The sequence below is a fragment of the Hydractinia symbiolongicarpus genome, chromosome 8, assembly GCF_029227915.1.
Source record: "Hydractinia symbiolongicarpus strain clone_291-10 chromosome 8, HSymV2.1, whole genome shotgun sequence".
NCBI classification, from domain to species: domain Eukaryota; kingdom Metazoa; phylum Cnidaria; class Hydrozoa; order Anthoathecata; family Hydractiniidae; genus Hydractinia; species Hydractinia symbiolongicarpus.
Window position 1 is genome coordinate 22,887,485 of NC_079882.1, and position 16,308 is coordinate 22,903,792.

At 32.7% G+C, this 16,308-nt stretch overlaps 1 protein-coding gene across 2 annotated transcripts in view; it reads left to right on the forward strand.

Annotated features, from left to right (window-relative positions):
• Nucleotides 1-381: 381 nt before the first annotated feature.
• The window catches only part of LOC130654176 (receptor-type tyrosine-protein phosphatase C-like), a 61,856-nt gene continuing 45,929 nt past the window's right edge, over nt 382-16,308 (forward strand). Inside the window, exons 1-4 of one of the 2 annotated variants that reach the window (XM_057456715.1) lie at nt 382-477; nt 6,044-6,119; nt 7,747-7,922; nt 13,477-13,614. In XM_057456715.1, the coding sequence (XP_057312698.1) occupies nt 6,056-6,119; nt 7,747-7,922; nt 13,477-13,614 (378 nt within the window). In that variant the 5' untranslated portion in view covers nt 382-477; nt 6,044-6,055. The other variant, XM_057456716.1, reaches the window with a different exon arrangement.

Below are 16,308 nucleotides of genomic sequence, written 5' to 3' on the forward strand. Positions count from 1 at the left end.
CGGAAAGACTCCAAATGAGCACACGTGAGTATAATCTGTTCATCCACCAGTCTAATTTTACGATCTTAAGTCCGCGGGCCGTGGACTTAAAATCGTAAAGTTAGGGATAAAAAGCCAAATTTGCGCTAAAAAACTGATTAGTCTTTTTCTTCCTTTTTAGACTTTTTGAAATCAAGAAAGTGACACATTACAGTGCTGTTCATAAAGGTAAACAAAATACCTAATCAGTCTATATTAATTTTGCAGACAATAGGTTTCTTTAACTATTTTACTATCACTATTTATTCACTTATTTAATATCACGATCTTTTGTTTAAAATCAAAATAAGACAGATTAAAGTTATATAGATGTTTATTAAAGATAGCGCTCTCTGATAGTTTTATACTCAAGAAGGTTTAAGTAAAATTTGTTCTCTTTATCAATACGAATTTGCTATTAGTTTTGCAGCTGTTACATCTTGTCGTGTATAAACACAGGTGCGTTTAGTCTCAAGATTTTGTTGTATTTTTAGTGCATTGCATTATACTTATTGACCAAACATAATTAAACCGGACAGCTAATTTAAATTTCGGTGCCACATGTGATTGCATTGTTGTTTTGTATTAGAGTGGCACATATTGGACTTTTTTATCTTTCACAGATAAAGATCATACTTGCATTCGTGGCAAAATATGATTACGCTGTGGCAGCAATTTCAAGGGGAAAATACCAGTACTTTGATAGGTACCGGTATTTTCCAGTACCTATCAAGTTACTGAAAATTGGGATAACCTATTGGGTTTTTTCACGCTATTCTGATTAAACGTTTGTAATATAATGGTTAAAACATTTTGGTCCCTGCACATAACCACGGATATGTATCAACCTCGTCGTCTGGGGCTTTGTTTTTGTGACATTAAGACCGGTGGGTGCAGGTGGTGAGTTCTGTAATGCGGTTGGTTTACATCCATAACATAGATAATTCATTCAGACGTCATAAGGTATGTAGGGACTTACTATAGGAAGGCCGATTTTGTTACAAAAGTATTAAAACAGAAGAGGTTTCTTGACTATGGGAAAGGTTAAAAAATATTGACCAAAAAACGGTGAGACGAACATTAAATATTTTTATGGAAGATGTTATTTGGGCCATTTTCCATTGTTCACCTTTTAAATAAAATAAAGGTTTTTTTAAAGCTTTGTAGAATAAGTGGTTGAGAAAAGACTAGCTAGCTAGCTATCTTGTTAACATGTATGTACATAGGGAGGCGCAAAAAGCTATTACTAAATAAAAATAAATCTTATTTTCAATGACTACTTAACAAGAAGTGTAAAAACTTTTTTTGCTCTGTTTTTTAAATAACACCAAGCTTGTGCAAGATTTGGCTACAAAAGTTAAAGCTAGCTAGAAAAAAGTCACGTTTCTAAACAAAATTCGGGCCTAAAACCGCCACAAAAGAAATTTACTGCTAAAATGAAATACTCCACAACACATATTTTTCTGCTATGAATAATTAATGAGTTTATCTTGTTGTTACAGTTTCTGCAACTAGTGAAAGCAATTTGATCGAGTCCTTCACACGTGACAAAGACGATGTCTTTTGGTTGTTTGTGTTCTTCCACGCTCGACTTTAGGATTTATTTTTCAAACCAACTTATTATTTGTTCACCCTGAAACTATATTTTATGGTAATTAAATCTTTTAAGAAGCATTATTTATCAATTAACAACAAAATGTGGTAGCGTGTGTTTATATAAAGCTGATTTTGTTCGGATATATTGATACAAGACAACCTAGCTCAATTTAGCTGGCTATCTTTTATATTTTGCAAGTCTAGTACCTCTTTGTGAAAGTGTAACTCTTAGCTTGTGACATGTATCTATGTTCAATATTTAAACAAAACTAAAGCTAGCTTAAATAGCTAGATAGCTAAGTATAAAATATTTTTTCAATGTTACTACCTTAAAAATGTTGGCTGAGTAAGTTTTTTTAAGCAACCCAGTTGCAAATATTAGGTTTAAAATTGGTTCAGAATTAACATAATCCTTAGCAACCTACGATATGATACCTTCATTTCCCTCAGCTAGCAACTCGCACAGTTAAACTATGGTTTCCTAGGAGCAATATATACTCCGTTTCAACAGCAATGATGTGTGATCCGAAGGGTCAAGGTCTGGTTCATATTTCCTGAAATCTGTTGGTAAAATAAAGGTGCTAGGCTAGAAACAATTAGCTAAGAAACTTGTATTCAGAAAAACCTTAGTTATTTAATGTTTGACCCAAGAGAGAGATTAATCTACTATTACTTAAATGTGTTACATATTGTATAGCAATAGCCATTTAATGTATATGTAGCACCCAAATAAATAATTTTTTTGCCACTTTCCACGTCTTGTAACCCATCGTAACAAATCTAGTACCACACACCCCCCTTTTTTACATAATATCTCAAATTTTGAAACCTTGCCTATGTATTTCCACATTCATTCCATACCAAAAGCAAACTAGTGCTCTAATATGAGAAAATGATATAACAGGGCCATATATTTGGCACACAAGATGACAGTTTTGATACTTTTGTGTAATTCCAGAGGCAAGAAACAAATTCAAGATATAGATCGTACACTAAAATAACTAAAAAAAGTTCTACTTGTGACTGGTGTGGCTAAAATTTGCACAAGTGTGACGTTTTTGCTTGCTAAGCGGGCACATGAGTTATTTATAATTGGAAGACACATTTAGCTGGTCTGACTAGAAATATAATTGTGGAATACCACTTGTTTTTTAAAGTAGAAAAATAAATAAAAAATAAGATTTTCTTATATAGTATTGGCTTTTTATGCCTGCCTATGTACACGTTAGCAAAATCTTTTGTTTTTCTTATCCGGTTAAACTGCCTAATTAATGGTTTTTACTGAGCCTAAAGAAAAACCTTATTATCATTTACAATGTCAACAATGGAAATCTGCCAAAATAGCATCTTTTATAAAAGTACTTACTGTTTAGCTCAACCTTTTCTGGTCAATTTTTTTGGACATTTCTCAAAATCTTTTGTTTTTGTAACAAAATCCGCCATCTTTATAACAAAATGTTACATTTATTATGACGCGCGAATTAATAAATCATCTATTTCGAATGTAAATCATTTGCATTACAGAACTCATCAGCCTGTACCAGGGGTAATTTCGTTGCCCGCCTCCAATGTCAAAAAGGCAAAAAAGCCTGGAGACAAGGTTGGTTGGGGGGCAAAAATTCCCGACCCTTCCTTTCTTTACTTTAAACATTTGTTCGCCTGGCTTCTATCTATATGAATTTGATGTAGGAGAAAAAATTAAAAATGCACCCTCAACAGGTTGCCAGCTACGTCCATATTTCTAAGGTCCCTTATGCAAAAATTAAACATTAAATTTTTTTAGAATATTAGGCGCATTTTACTATATGTGAACAATATACCAAATTTACATTTTATTGTGTGGTGCTTACGCCTTAATTAGGCCCTCACATATTATTTTGCGCCATGTGGGCGTAATTTACGACCGTATTTTGCGGTGAATCACTTTTTATCTGTTTGGCACCACATATTTAGGTTAATTAACAGTTTTTAAAGACACCCTGTTACATAAGTGTTTGCCTAAATAAAATTAAAACACAAATGTGTTAAATATTATATAGACACTGTTTTAAAATTTTTATAGTCAACATAGATAAAAAAGATAATAAAAAATATAGTCACTTCATTGCCTGACCTGTATTAAAAACAAAAGACTAAAAAGCCAATATTCTAGGCTCAGAAGAACAAAAATTCTGCAATGTGACCAAAAATAAAAAAATTTCCGCAATTTTATTTATTATATGTCAGTTATTTGTGCAAAATATTTTTCAAAATAAGCAAGTAGATCAAAAAATATAGCGTCAGGGCGTTTTTGGTCCCCTTCCCACGCAATCTTTGACTGGGTAACCAAGACCCCAACCTGAATAAGGTTAAGCAATAAACAATTTTTTAACCTGTTAGGTCAGAGATTAGATTTTTCATTCATTCATTCATCATAATCAATATAATTTCAGGGTGAACAAATAATAACTTAGTTTAAAAATTTCTGAAGTCAAGCGTTTGAAAAACATAGACAACGAGAAGACGTCGTTTTCGCCATGTGCATGTGAAGAAGGAGGACTCGATTAAATAGTTTTTACTAGCTGCAGAAAGTTTGACAGCGAGAAAACTCATTATTTACCTATAGTAACCAATACACTGGTTATGAAAAGCCGCCTGTAACAGGAACTTGTTTAGCCGTCAAGTAATCGCCAGCGGCTGTGACATAAGCAAAAAACCCTAGGCACGAGAAAGGGATACCCACTGGAAAAACCTACAAAATTTTATCATATATTTAGATTACAATTATAAAAATTAGAGGTTTAGTTAAATTAGAGGTAGAGGAAATCAAAATTTGCAAATCAAGAATCAAAAATTTTAATCCATTTTTCATTTTTTGTAATCTGATTTAATGCATTTTGAATTTTAGAAAATTTAAAAATGTCTGTTATGTCATCACGTGATTAAGAGGCAAAATGTTCGACAGAGAGAGAGAGAGAGAGTGCATTTGCCTAAGTCACTTTATTCCACCCACTTCTAGTGTCGACACAAAATACGTTGAAATATTAACAACATTAAGAATACACCGATTATACATTTAAAAATTTACAGTAGTGAAATGTGCAAATTTCGTCCCCAAAAAGCCACTTACATCAATGGTCGCCGCCACTATCAAATAAAAGCCAACTTAGTTAGTACATACTATGTTGATTTATGATAACACACGGTGTCAACTCAGCAGGACTTCCGCGGATGCACTCACTTCTTGGTATTCCAAGATTATCAGTAATCGCGAGGTTCGAGCGATGTAAAAAGGCAAGTTAAATTCCAGTAGAACAACATCATCGAGGAAAAAATAATTTTTAACCATTTTACACTGTTTTTGTTTTGCTGTGCTATCACAAAGTCACGTCTAGCATATTAAACACCTTTTATTTTTCAAGATGTTTTAATAGAAAAATAACACAAGAAAAATTTCATATTAAAATTGAATGCACGTTATACTTCGTGTGTTTACATTCTCGCTGATTTACGTCACACAAGTTAGTATTTTACTAAACAGTAAAGCCCTAATCGACACTGTCATGCCGGCGATGGTAAGGCTTCTTTGACTTTAAAAACCTCGAGAATCAATGCTATCAAAATAAACACAGTTTATTTTCACATTATGATAAACATTTTAAGCACAACGTGTTACTAATCGGTTTTCTCCTTTAATGGCATAGTGAGTGATTATATCGAATGGGTTATGGATATCAAATACTCATCAGGAACTTTTCTGTCATATGCAGAAAAATTTAAGATGTTTTAGATGTTGCCATTGTCCCCAGTGCTCTTAAATCATTTCATCGCCATTAACTTACTTTAGTCAATAAAGTCAAAATTCAACAGTTGGTTATGTAGCCGGACTTTGGTTAGCCTCTTCTCATGAATGCGTTTTCAATACAATCAGTCTGGGTATAATATTCCAGTTTGTAATAATAGCGGATCCTTAGAATTTTTCACATTTTTAAAAAAACTTTTTCATGTAATGTTTAGCGACTATTCTGTACAATTTTCAAAACAGCTTTAATCGAAAGCGCTAGATTACAAAAAAGAACTTGATATTTTATTGCAAAAAAATATTTATTTGAAGTTAAAAACAATAATAAAGTCATTACGGTGTGCTCTGTTCGTGTTGATAATAGCTCTCTCTTTTCAACTTTCTTTCTTGTTCTTTGACGATATAAAAGTTATTGTGTAAAACTTGAAGTAAACTATAACAATTAAGTTTCAAATAAGTTTGAAACTTAATTGTTATAGTTTACCTCCAAAAAAGGATTAACTTGAAGTAAGTAGTATGGAGTATTAGCCAATAGCCAATATCTACGAAAGAAAGAAGTGCAGGAACAAAGATTTTAACTGACTGGTGTCTAACAAATATTTTAAAAAGTTAGCTAGCTGTCTCAATATTATTTATTTTTCATTCTAGAAAAAGATTAACATGATGACTTGTATTGTTTTCAGCATTTTTTTGTATTGGCATCATCTCGTATCTGTAGTAAATGGTAAGTATTATTCTTTGAGTTTAAAATAAAGTAAAACAGAGGTGTAACTTTCAGTAGTTGTTCAGACCACAAGATAACACACTAAAGATGGGTGTACTACATAGATATGGCTTTGTTAGGTAGAAAAGGACACGAACTGCTCCTTCAAACCTTTCTAAAATAATAAATATACAATGGAAGTTAAAAAACGATCAATATTATAATCTGTATCTATCCTATAATACCTATATACGTAGTTTACGCAAAATGGTAACTGCAGTAGTGAGACACCCGAAATGCTTAAATTTGAGGACGGGCGACCACCGACTAGCACTCTAAAATGAAAGTTTGCGTTAACTACAAAATACGATATATAACAATTACTCAAAGTCCGTGGTACCATCTGCAGTGAACTTTCTGGTAGTTGTATTCTGATAAATTCAAAGTACTACTTCGAAATTAGTGTCAAATTTCATTGTTTTTAAAAAAAGCGATAACCTGGTTTTTCAAAGGCTGAAAAATTATGGCGAAGAATTTAAGATAAAACTATTGGCTACGAATAATTTTCAACGACTGTAAAGGATAAACTCTTGCCAAATTCTAACATCAACATGATTATTGATATTTAAATTAATAAATTGAAGTAGAACTACTTTTCATAGCACTAACATACTGCTCCTCAGTCAACAGGATTCGATCCATAATCCCTACAACTGGGAGTCGCAGATGAACCCACACTACAAACGGTAACTGGTACCACACTGGCTAAGGCTTGGCAGTAATGATGCATTAACATAATGCAATATTAATATCTCCGAACCTCAAATATACTTTTAAATAATCAAAACCTGCAACATTTTGTGGATAATGTCCCAGAAATATTTTATTTGTAACTTTATCTTTCCTTAGTAGCGGGAAAAAACTGAGTAAAATTTTTTACAGCTCTAGATATATTAATGTGTATTTTTTATATAACAATAGCGTTTCTTCAACTCAACCTCAACATTGTCGCGTTGGATAGATAAAGAAGTTTGATTTACTTAAGATATTTGAGAAATTAAACATTTAAGTCAAATTTTAACCATTAAAAAAAATCATATAAAGAAGTTTTGAGCCTGGGCATACTTTTAGAACATATATGTATATATATTATTTGATATTCTTATAAAGTATAGTTTTATATAAAAAACGTGGATGCAATTTTGCAATTGTTAGCTTAACATATGAAAAGTTTGATATAAATATGAAAGGCTTTCCGTTGTACGTGTATTTCATTTTCACGAACTATGGTAAAAGCAGAAAAACAAATGCATTGTTGGTCACAACTTCTAAAGTCTCAACCACGGATAGTTGTACATAAAAAGAATTAGAAATACAAGAAGCCTCGCACCCTTTTAATGTTTCTTCGTATTTCTATGTTATGATGTGTTGTACTCTTACTTTTTTGTATATGCAATTAAAGGTTTTTTTCTTTGGTCTTAGTTCTTTAAAATGCTTGTTAATTACATATCAACCACAGTTTAACTGAGTTTTAAGGTGTTTATAATAAAACTTATATGTTTCATAATCTTATTCTAAAAAGATAAGTTTATGAAGGTAATTATTTTCTGTTTTGCCTAAATCCAGAAGTTTTTTTTTCTGTACACAGCATGTGCAGATCGCACACCTCTTGGAATGGCAAATGGATTGATTACTTCCGATCAAATATCAAGTAGCTCAATGTATGCAGATTACCTACCATCTCGTGGAAGACTTTATTCTTCAAGTGCATGGTGTGGTCATGAAGGAACGTATGTAGGAGATTATCAGTCGGATTGGTTTCAGGTACTGTGAAGCACTCATCTTTTTATAATTTAATATTAAGCTTTTAATGCAGGATGAAAAGCTTAGAATTACCAGACTGTCTGTTGGTGTTAATTACGGTGTAGCGCGAATAATTCATGATCGCAAACAATAAAATCAATACTCTATGTACGACGAAAATAGATCTATAAGTACACAAAACGTAATGGCCATAAACAAGACTTTCTTACTCTAAATACCCTAAATCTCCAGCAGCAAAAGTTGATTTCACAAAAAATAATAGCACTTTTGATCACTTCTTTAAAATTCTATGTTTATATGCTTTTTTATACTAAGTGTAAATAAAACACAATGAAAACTGATCTCTTCTTGAGAGGAGAAAAGACTTTTAAGCTTTCTGTATTATAAGAAAAAATGCAGATAAATGGAAAATAGGCTTTAGCCGGGTCAATCATTTTTTTCGCCAACATAGTTTGTGCGATGAGCTTTTTCTAATATTGCCTTTTCATGAACAGCCGTGGAGAAACTATTGCATGAAAACGGAGTTAGTTTAGGCAAAATTTAGAACGCCGAGTTGTTTACTTGCTGTTTTGATCTTATTTGTCAACGAATGTTTGTTTTATAATTTTCAACTGGCCCATTAGAAAAATCGTAGTGCATAAAAGCATATACAGGGTATTAGCAGTGGTAGTGTAACAAAAATAATGAATGTTTCTTGATATTGTATTTATGACACTCTTGTGGGCTAGCTAGCTAGCTATAAACAACCAGCCAACTTATTTCTCGCTCCTTCGTGAGATTTAACAAGTTTACCTAGTTTACTGAAACTTATTGTAATTGCTTTCCCAAAAAGTTACCCAGCTATTTATTCTAGCCAGATATTTTAGGTAGCTAGGATGCTTTAGCCAGATATTTGCAGAGGAATGATGTGCTACCTAGTTAAGTCTCCATAACATTGTCAGGCACGCTTCCATTCAGTAACCATTTATTATATGCATATTTTTCGTGCACTCATTAATTGCAAATTGTCATTCTTTTTGTTTATCTGTTAAGATATAAATTAATTTTGTAGGCTTAACAATTCTGGAACATGTTTAAGAAACGAAAAACGTGCAGTACGAATCACAACGTGTTAGTTGCTATCGGTTCTTGCATAAATCAAATCGTCTCGAAAGGTAAAGGCACCACATTTTTACGGATCCGAGAACAACCTGAAATGCTCAATAGTATGTCTGAAAGTTAACCTCCTATTCAATTACCCTGTGAACAATGTTTTTAATTTTATTGGATAGGGTAGCAGGGACTAATTTCAGTCGAAAAATTGCTGCTGACGCATTCCACGATGTTTATCTTTCTTTGTCAATGACTGAGATGCAATGAACTTGGTTACTATTTTTAATCATTTTGAAATAAGAAAGTTGTCTTAGACGACTGCTTTCTAAGATAACTGCTTTGGTTCTTATAAAATCAACAATCCTGTAGCAACTTTAAGCACTTATTTCTCTGAGCAGAGGCAGGCTGGAATTCCACTGTGCTTATTCCAAGTTCTCTTCAAACTTTGATGACTGATTTTGTTTCTGTTACAAAAACATATAGCTGCTTGATGATAGGGCGCCCTTTTTATTGTTAGATGTCTTTTACGTTTTTTTTTTTTGTTTTTGTTTTTAAACCCACTGAATCAATTTATTTGCACTAATAAAGAACAAATGCGGTCAATCTGCAATCTCAAGATCACAATGCTTGACCCCTTTGCGTTTCTTAATCGGCGCAATCTGCAACATTAGGACCACATGATTACTGATATATTTTAGTAAAACGTCATACTCCATTAGTACGGTTGGATGACTAGACCAACATCAGTCTGCACGTCAGGTATCGGCGTTAGTAAATCTTCTACGTCGCTGTTTTTGTAACAGCGCAGAACATATATTTCATGCAACATTAATGAAGCGTTAAAATGATCTCCGAACCACCAAAAAAAAATAGTACTTGATAAAAAATTCATTTGATATCATCTATGACAATGATGTGTTACAGAAGAAATCTTATCAATACTTTAACCATTTCATGGTAATCTTGCTGATGATTATGTATTCTGGAAGGTTAGTCTGTATTGAAGGAATAGTACAGTAGCTTCTTTATAAGCATCATTTATTCTCACTTTTTGTCAAATTTATTCCTTTTTATTAAAACCTTGTAATTTATTCCAAAGACCACATAAGTATGTTTCAAGTTCTACAGATTTAGGGAAGTTTTAACTTAAAGGCAATATCAAAGCCAATAAGAGGTATCGGTGCTATATATTTGCCCTGCAGATGTTAGAATTAATATCCACAGTCATACATACTGCGTAGTATGGCGTTAACTGACTGGAGTTCTTTTACTGTAGGGCGACACCTGATTGATGCTTCTGCAAAATTTGTCGAAGTAATAGCAGGCTTCTATTAAAGCAATTCCAAAAGGATTAGATATGACTTTTATTTACGCATTATCAGCATTAAAGCATTAAAGTGTGGACTATTTAAAATCTTCTTGTGTATAATTGTACAGAATTGCCCACTAGTTCCTACAATAAATTGTACCCTAATCATGGTGATCGTTTTGTTTAAAGCCGGAGGAACCGGCGTCGCATGCCGAGGTAAGGCAGGAGTAAAAGTGTTACCCATCATTTAAAAACCCTGTTGCACAATAAATTAGAACCGTAAATTGTGTCACACATTCAGGTGGAGCATTCTAGTACAGGTATACGTATGTTGGTAAAAGTTCAGAAATGACTGTTACTCCGGGCAGGGTGTTTAGTACAAGTAAACAATGTCGCGCATTCATGTAGGTAGAATACCTTTTTCGAAATAAAACTTTATGGCAATTTTGGTTTAATCAAAACATAGGAAACAGACCGTCGTTCACACTGGACTGAGCGCTTGGTACAGGTATACCGTGTTGCACATGTGTTTATGCTTAATACCCTTTTACCACAGTTTACAACCCGTTGCTACCCCGTCATAGCAAAAAAATTAGGAAATATCTTTTTCTTGCAGAATAATTTCAATAAACGTGAACAAATTAATCATGACATAGGATGCACTCTGATTAAACGCCTGGTTTAGCCACAAGTAACTGTGTTAGCCCGCATTGAACACCAGACTGAGTGATTAATAAGATCTGTCAACTGTGCCACATATTCAGGCATAGCGCTTTAGTACAAATTAGTAAAACTGGCATATTTATATAATGCATTCATTTTAATCACTCAACTTTTTTTTTTAATTAAAGTTAGTAGCTTAAAATAATTAAATTATCTAAGGAAATAAATTAATTGCCTGAATATATTTTAATCAATAATAAGATTTTCGATTAAATACTATAAAATAATAAGATTTTCGATTAAAAAAATGTGTTAGCCCGCATTGAACACCAGACTAAGTGATTAATAAGATCTGTCAACTGTGCCACATATTCAGGCATAGCGCTTTAGTACAAATTAGTAAAACTGGCATATTTATATAATGCATTCATTTTAATCACTTAACTTTTTTTTTAATTAAAGTTAGTAGATTAAAATAATTAAATTATCTAAGGAAATAAATTAATTGCCTGAATATATTTTAATCAATAATAAGATTTTCGATTAAACAAGACCCTGGTTTTTAAAAACATCAAAGATCGCGGAAAGATCAAAGGAATATTGGTAGCCATTGTGCATGACAGAAGGCAGAGGGACAGACGTATACGGGTATTATAATATAGACTGTCGTTGCCGTGGAAAAATCCACTGATTCGCCTGTCCTTTATATTTACCCGTCGCAACAAAGCTGATAAAAGTATATCGCATTTGATATTCCTGTTTCTGTAACATCATTTTCTACCTCAGCAGGGGAGTCCGCGCAGAGACATACAGACGGAATACGGCTAATATAAGAGATTATTATTTTGCTTTTTTATCATTGCTACAACAACCCACCATCCTAATCATGTATTGATTGCATAAGGTTTACCATTTTCAATCCAGTTATCTTGTTTGAATTTCAAAGCCAGAGGAAAATTTGTTCTAGCAACCTAATGTTAATTTAATTTTTGTCAATTGTCTGTTCTGCGCTTCAACTTAGGTACTGCAGTTTCTCTAGAGTCAGACTATTTTTGATAGTCACAGGAATATAATTTCTTAAGTACTTCTTAGAACGTTTTATCCGTATGTCATCACTATTATTTGTCCTCCCCACCGTATGTTCCTTAGTTATTGTGTTCACAAAGGTAACGAGATTTTCATGTGAAAAGAATCGTTGACTACAGTTGTCATGAAATGCGAACGTCATAATGTCTGTCATCTATTATAAGATGACAGAAACCACGTACATACCGATTGATCTTTATCATGGAAATCGATCGATCAAAGGACTTATTTTTATCTTGATTTGAATTTCTTCCACACTGATTATCGTTTATATTTTTGCTTTATTGGGACGATATTTATGCAATTCTAAGGGATGCTCTCTGTACAAATGGCCATGTGTCTTTCTTGTTACATGCATTTATTGAGGAATACTTCACTAATATTAAGTTTTTGTTTTTAAACTAGCGTAATGACGGCAAATAAATATTATAAATGAAAGAAAAAATTATAGCTGGTGTTTCAAAACCGTTGCCAAGAAAAATTCATCGAAACAAAATTTCACTTTATTCTTGACTAGAACCTAACATCAACTGCATAGAAAACCCCACAGCAACAAATTATTTTTTGTGCACGCTAAACATCGCTATTATTAAATTTAACGCAACAATGCTCTACACGCCTTTTTGCGTCACGCAAATTTAAACACCAGGAAGATAATACACTGCAATAATTCACTAATAACCTTTTATTGTTTACTCGTCTGTTTCAGGCATTTACATCGTGAAGTATCGTAGGAAGACTTAAAAAATGTGATATACTGCTATTATCTTCTTCAAAAAAATTTGCATGGAATGTTAACCATGTTTTAGGTTTAAGGGCTTATAAACTCTTGAAGGTGATCTGTCAATTATTTGACTTCCCCCTGCGCGATCTATATAAAGTTACACCATTTTTTAAACGTCAAAGTGTCAGGCTAATTATTGATGTAACCACAAGGAAAAACTCTTAGAAAGAGAATTTATTTCTGGCTCTAATTGAGGGCCCATCATTGTCCCCTCCCTTTACATAAGGTGTTTGACGTTATTTATAAAATTCCTTAAATTTAATTCGCTTCCGCGACATCTTCCAACTTGTAACTGACATTTCGTTGATCAGTATATATTTGGGAGACACTAAATCATAATTACGAATTTAAATCATTTGAAGTTTTATTATTTCATATGCCTTCTGTATAGAAAGTTTTTTCATTTTTTATATATATAACTTGAATATCTTTAGAATGCATGAAGCATTGTATTCGTCTTAGACACACTTATACTAGAAGGTTCTTTTACGAATATATACTATAATCAGTGAATATTGAATTTAAAAAATTGATAAAGATAGATTAGTCTAAATTAGAAAGCCTTAAAACCGATTATGCATAGGATAAAGTTTTTGATTTGTACAATGTTATTTTTTTAGGTTCGTTTTAGTAAAAAAACAACCATCAATGGGATTGCTATTCAAGGTGATCCACTAGTTAAAAGCAGCTTTATAGAAGAATTCAGATTGAACTCCTCAATTAATGGAAATGATTGGACAAGTTTTGGGAACGGTCAGGTAAATTTTACACCCTTATTGAAACACTGCATATGAACTTTTGCTTTTTGACATGCATATAAAGTTAAATGTTGCAAAATTAAATATAAAAGAGACTCCGTATTAACCCATTATCTCTATGTGAGTCAGGGATGGTTGTACACATAGAGTCAGAGATTAAATATGTGTTAGAGCAAAGTGATGCATTTGAAAGGCAAAGAACAAAGGTATAGGTGCTGTGTTACAGCATTTAGGTAACATGATAGAACATGGAAATGGTTCAACCTTTGCAGAAAAAAAAGCTACCATTTTGCGTGACAGACAGACGTATACGGATATTATAATATAGATGCATTTTGCTGTATCTCGGTTGAAGTAAGTTATTGTTGATATTCAAGTTTTTATGTACGTTTAAATCAACCTAAGCAAGATGGGGAAGCTGCAATAACTATGTCGCTTTAAGAAAGTGCAACTACCATACATTTGGAATGGTAACCCACCAACTTCTGTTGTTTAATTTGCATATGAAAAACAAAGTGGTGTATAATACTTTACCTGTGATCACAAATTATGATCACAAATTAAATATAATATTCTTTAAATATTATATTTCAAACCAAGGCTGGTCAATATTCTTATTTATCTCTATTTTTCCAAAATGACAGCTTAATATTCTTATAAAAGAAAAATCGTGTAGATGTAAATTAATCTTATTTTTTTGAAGCTACATTCACATGCATGTAATTTTTGACATAAGAGCTTACGGAAAATTTCTACGTTAGGCCTTACGTAAAGTTACTGCTTACGGAATGGTATGCTCACATGGACGTATAGTGTTTTTCACATATACGGAAATATTTTGCGTAATGTAAATATTTCAAATTATTATTCAATAAGGCGGCGTGTAATAAGTATGATGTTTTGACTGCAGCATTAGTGATTCTAATGTATATGTTCTTACCATTTTTCAAAGACCAGTTCTTCTTCCGCAACCCCTTTCTATGCATTCCTTTTGATGTCCTTTCGATGGAATTCCTTATGCCATTTATCATAAAGAACAGTATACTTTTGTACAGAAACACTCAAATCTTCTTTATTGATCATTTTCAAAAATTTGAAATCTAACTCCTAAATTAAATGACTATATTCAAATTTGTTCTTTTAAGACTCGAACGTGATCGGCAATTTTTTCCGTCTTTTTTCTTCTTCTGGCTTAAGGACAGTTTCTTACAAGCAAAAAATTTTCCTTCGTAAGAGAACCGCACGAAAGGGCTTACGTAGCACGTAAGACCTTAAATTGTTTACGCAGCTGGTGTCACATGTCACGTCAAATTTATACGTAACGTAAGAGAATGAATGAACTTTTCACCTTACGTAAGCACTTACGTCAAAGATTACGTGCATGTAAATATAGCTTTAAAGATTTTCCACCCAGAAGCAAACGCTCTTTTCGTTTTGCTTTTTTTAAAACCTGTAAAGCCGCGTTCACATGGACGTATTTTATTACGTAAAAAGATTGTGTTCATTCATTCTCTTACGTTACGTAAAAAATTTACGTACATATGACATGTGTTACGAAGATTACGTAAACCCTTTTGGAAATCCGTAAGCGCTTACGTGAATTTCCTTCCGTGCAAAACTTTTTGCACGTAAGAAACTGTACGTAAGCAAAAATAAGGAAAAAATAAGGAATAAAATTAAGCAATCGCGTTCGAACAGCATTTCGAACTAAAAAACAGTCAAAATTACTTGTTCAACATGTTTGGTTTGATAAAATGACAAACATCAAAATTGCATGCAACGACGAAGAACTGTCCACGATTGTGTACAAGTATAAAGTAGTGTTTTGCAGGAACAATCGTTAAAATAAATGTGCCACTATGAAGTCTATCCATGTTTGTAGCCAAAATAACAACCAGCTTCATCAGCCCTCTTTTGACGACGGTGACGCCTTCTTTTTAAAATATTAAGAACAGTTGCCAACATGTGGTGCTTGTTGAATGCCGCTATATTTGAAAATTACTTTGCCAGTTAAAATGAATGAAACATTTCTTTTGACTTTACGTAACATTTTATCTAACATTGTCCGTTCATATGAACAAAACCACCCGTAAGTTGACATTTGTTACGTAAACTATTTCGTAAAAGCTTACGTAAAAAATTACGTTCATGTGATTGCGGCTTAGCACTCTTCCCCAGATAACCACCGCCGCCCTTTTATTTATATATAAGAATTTGGTTTGTTTGCTATAATTTCAGGTTAAAAAGTATAGACCTTTTCCTCAAACAATAGAGAAATATAAAATATTGACCACCCTGGTTAGAACTTTGATATTCTTATACAGAAAATTGTGAAATGGATTTCAAATTAAAGATATGCAGCGAGTTGATCTGCTTTGTCCATGCCTTGTTAGCTGCTATAAAGATGGAAAGCTGCGAAACTTAAGATCAAATGCACACTGACAATGACTTGGACGTTGTGTTAATTAGCTTTTTCTGCGCTTGCGAAACAAATGTCCACTGTCAGACACAGCGAGCATTAATGAAGGCCAAAATAAATCCATGTTCTGAAAGTATGCTTTCTTGTATTGTAAAAAATGTTAAAAAAAATCCATGTTGTTGCTTATTTGTGATGATACAGCCAGAATTCTATTTGCAAAAAGAAAATGTGCTATTCATATCTCATTTTTATAACACCATTGAACTTGGGTTATG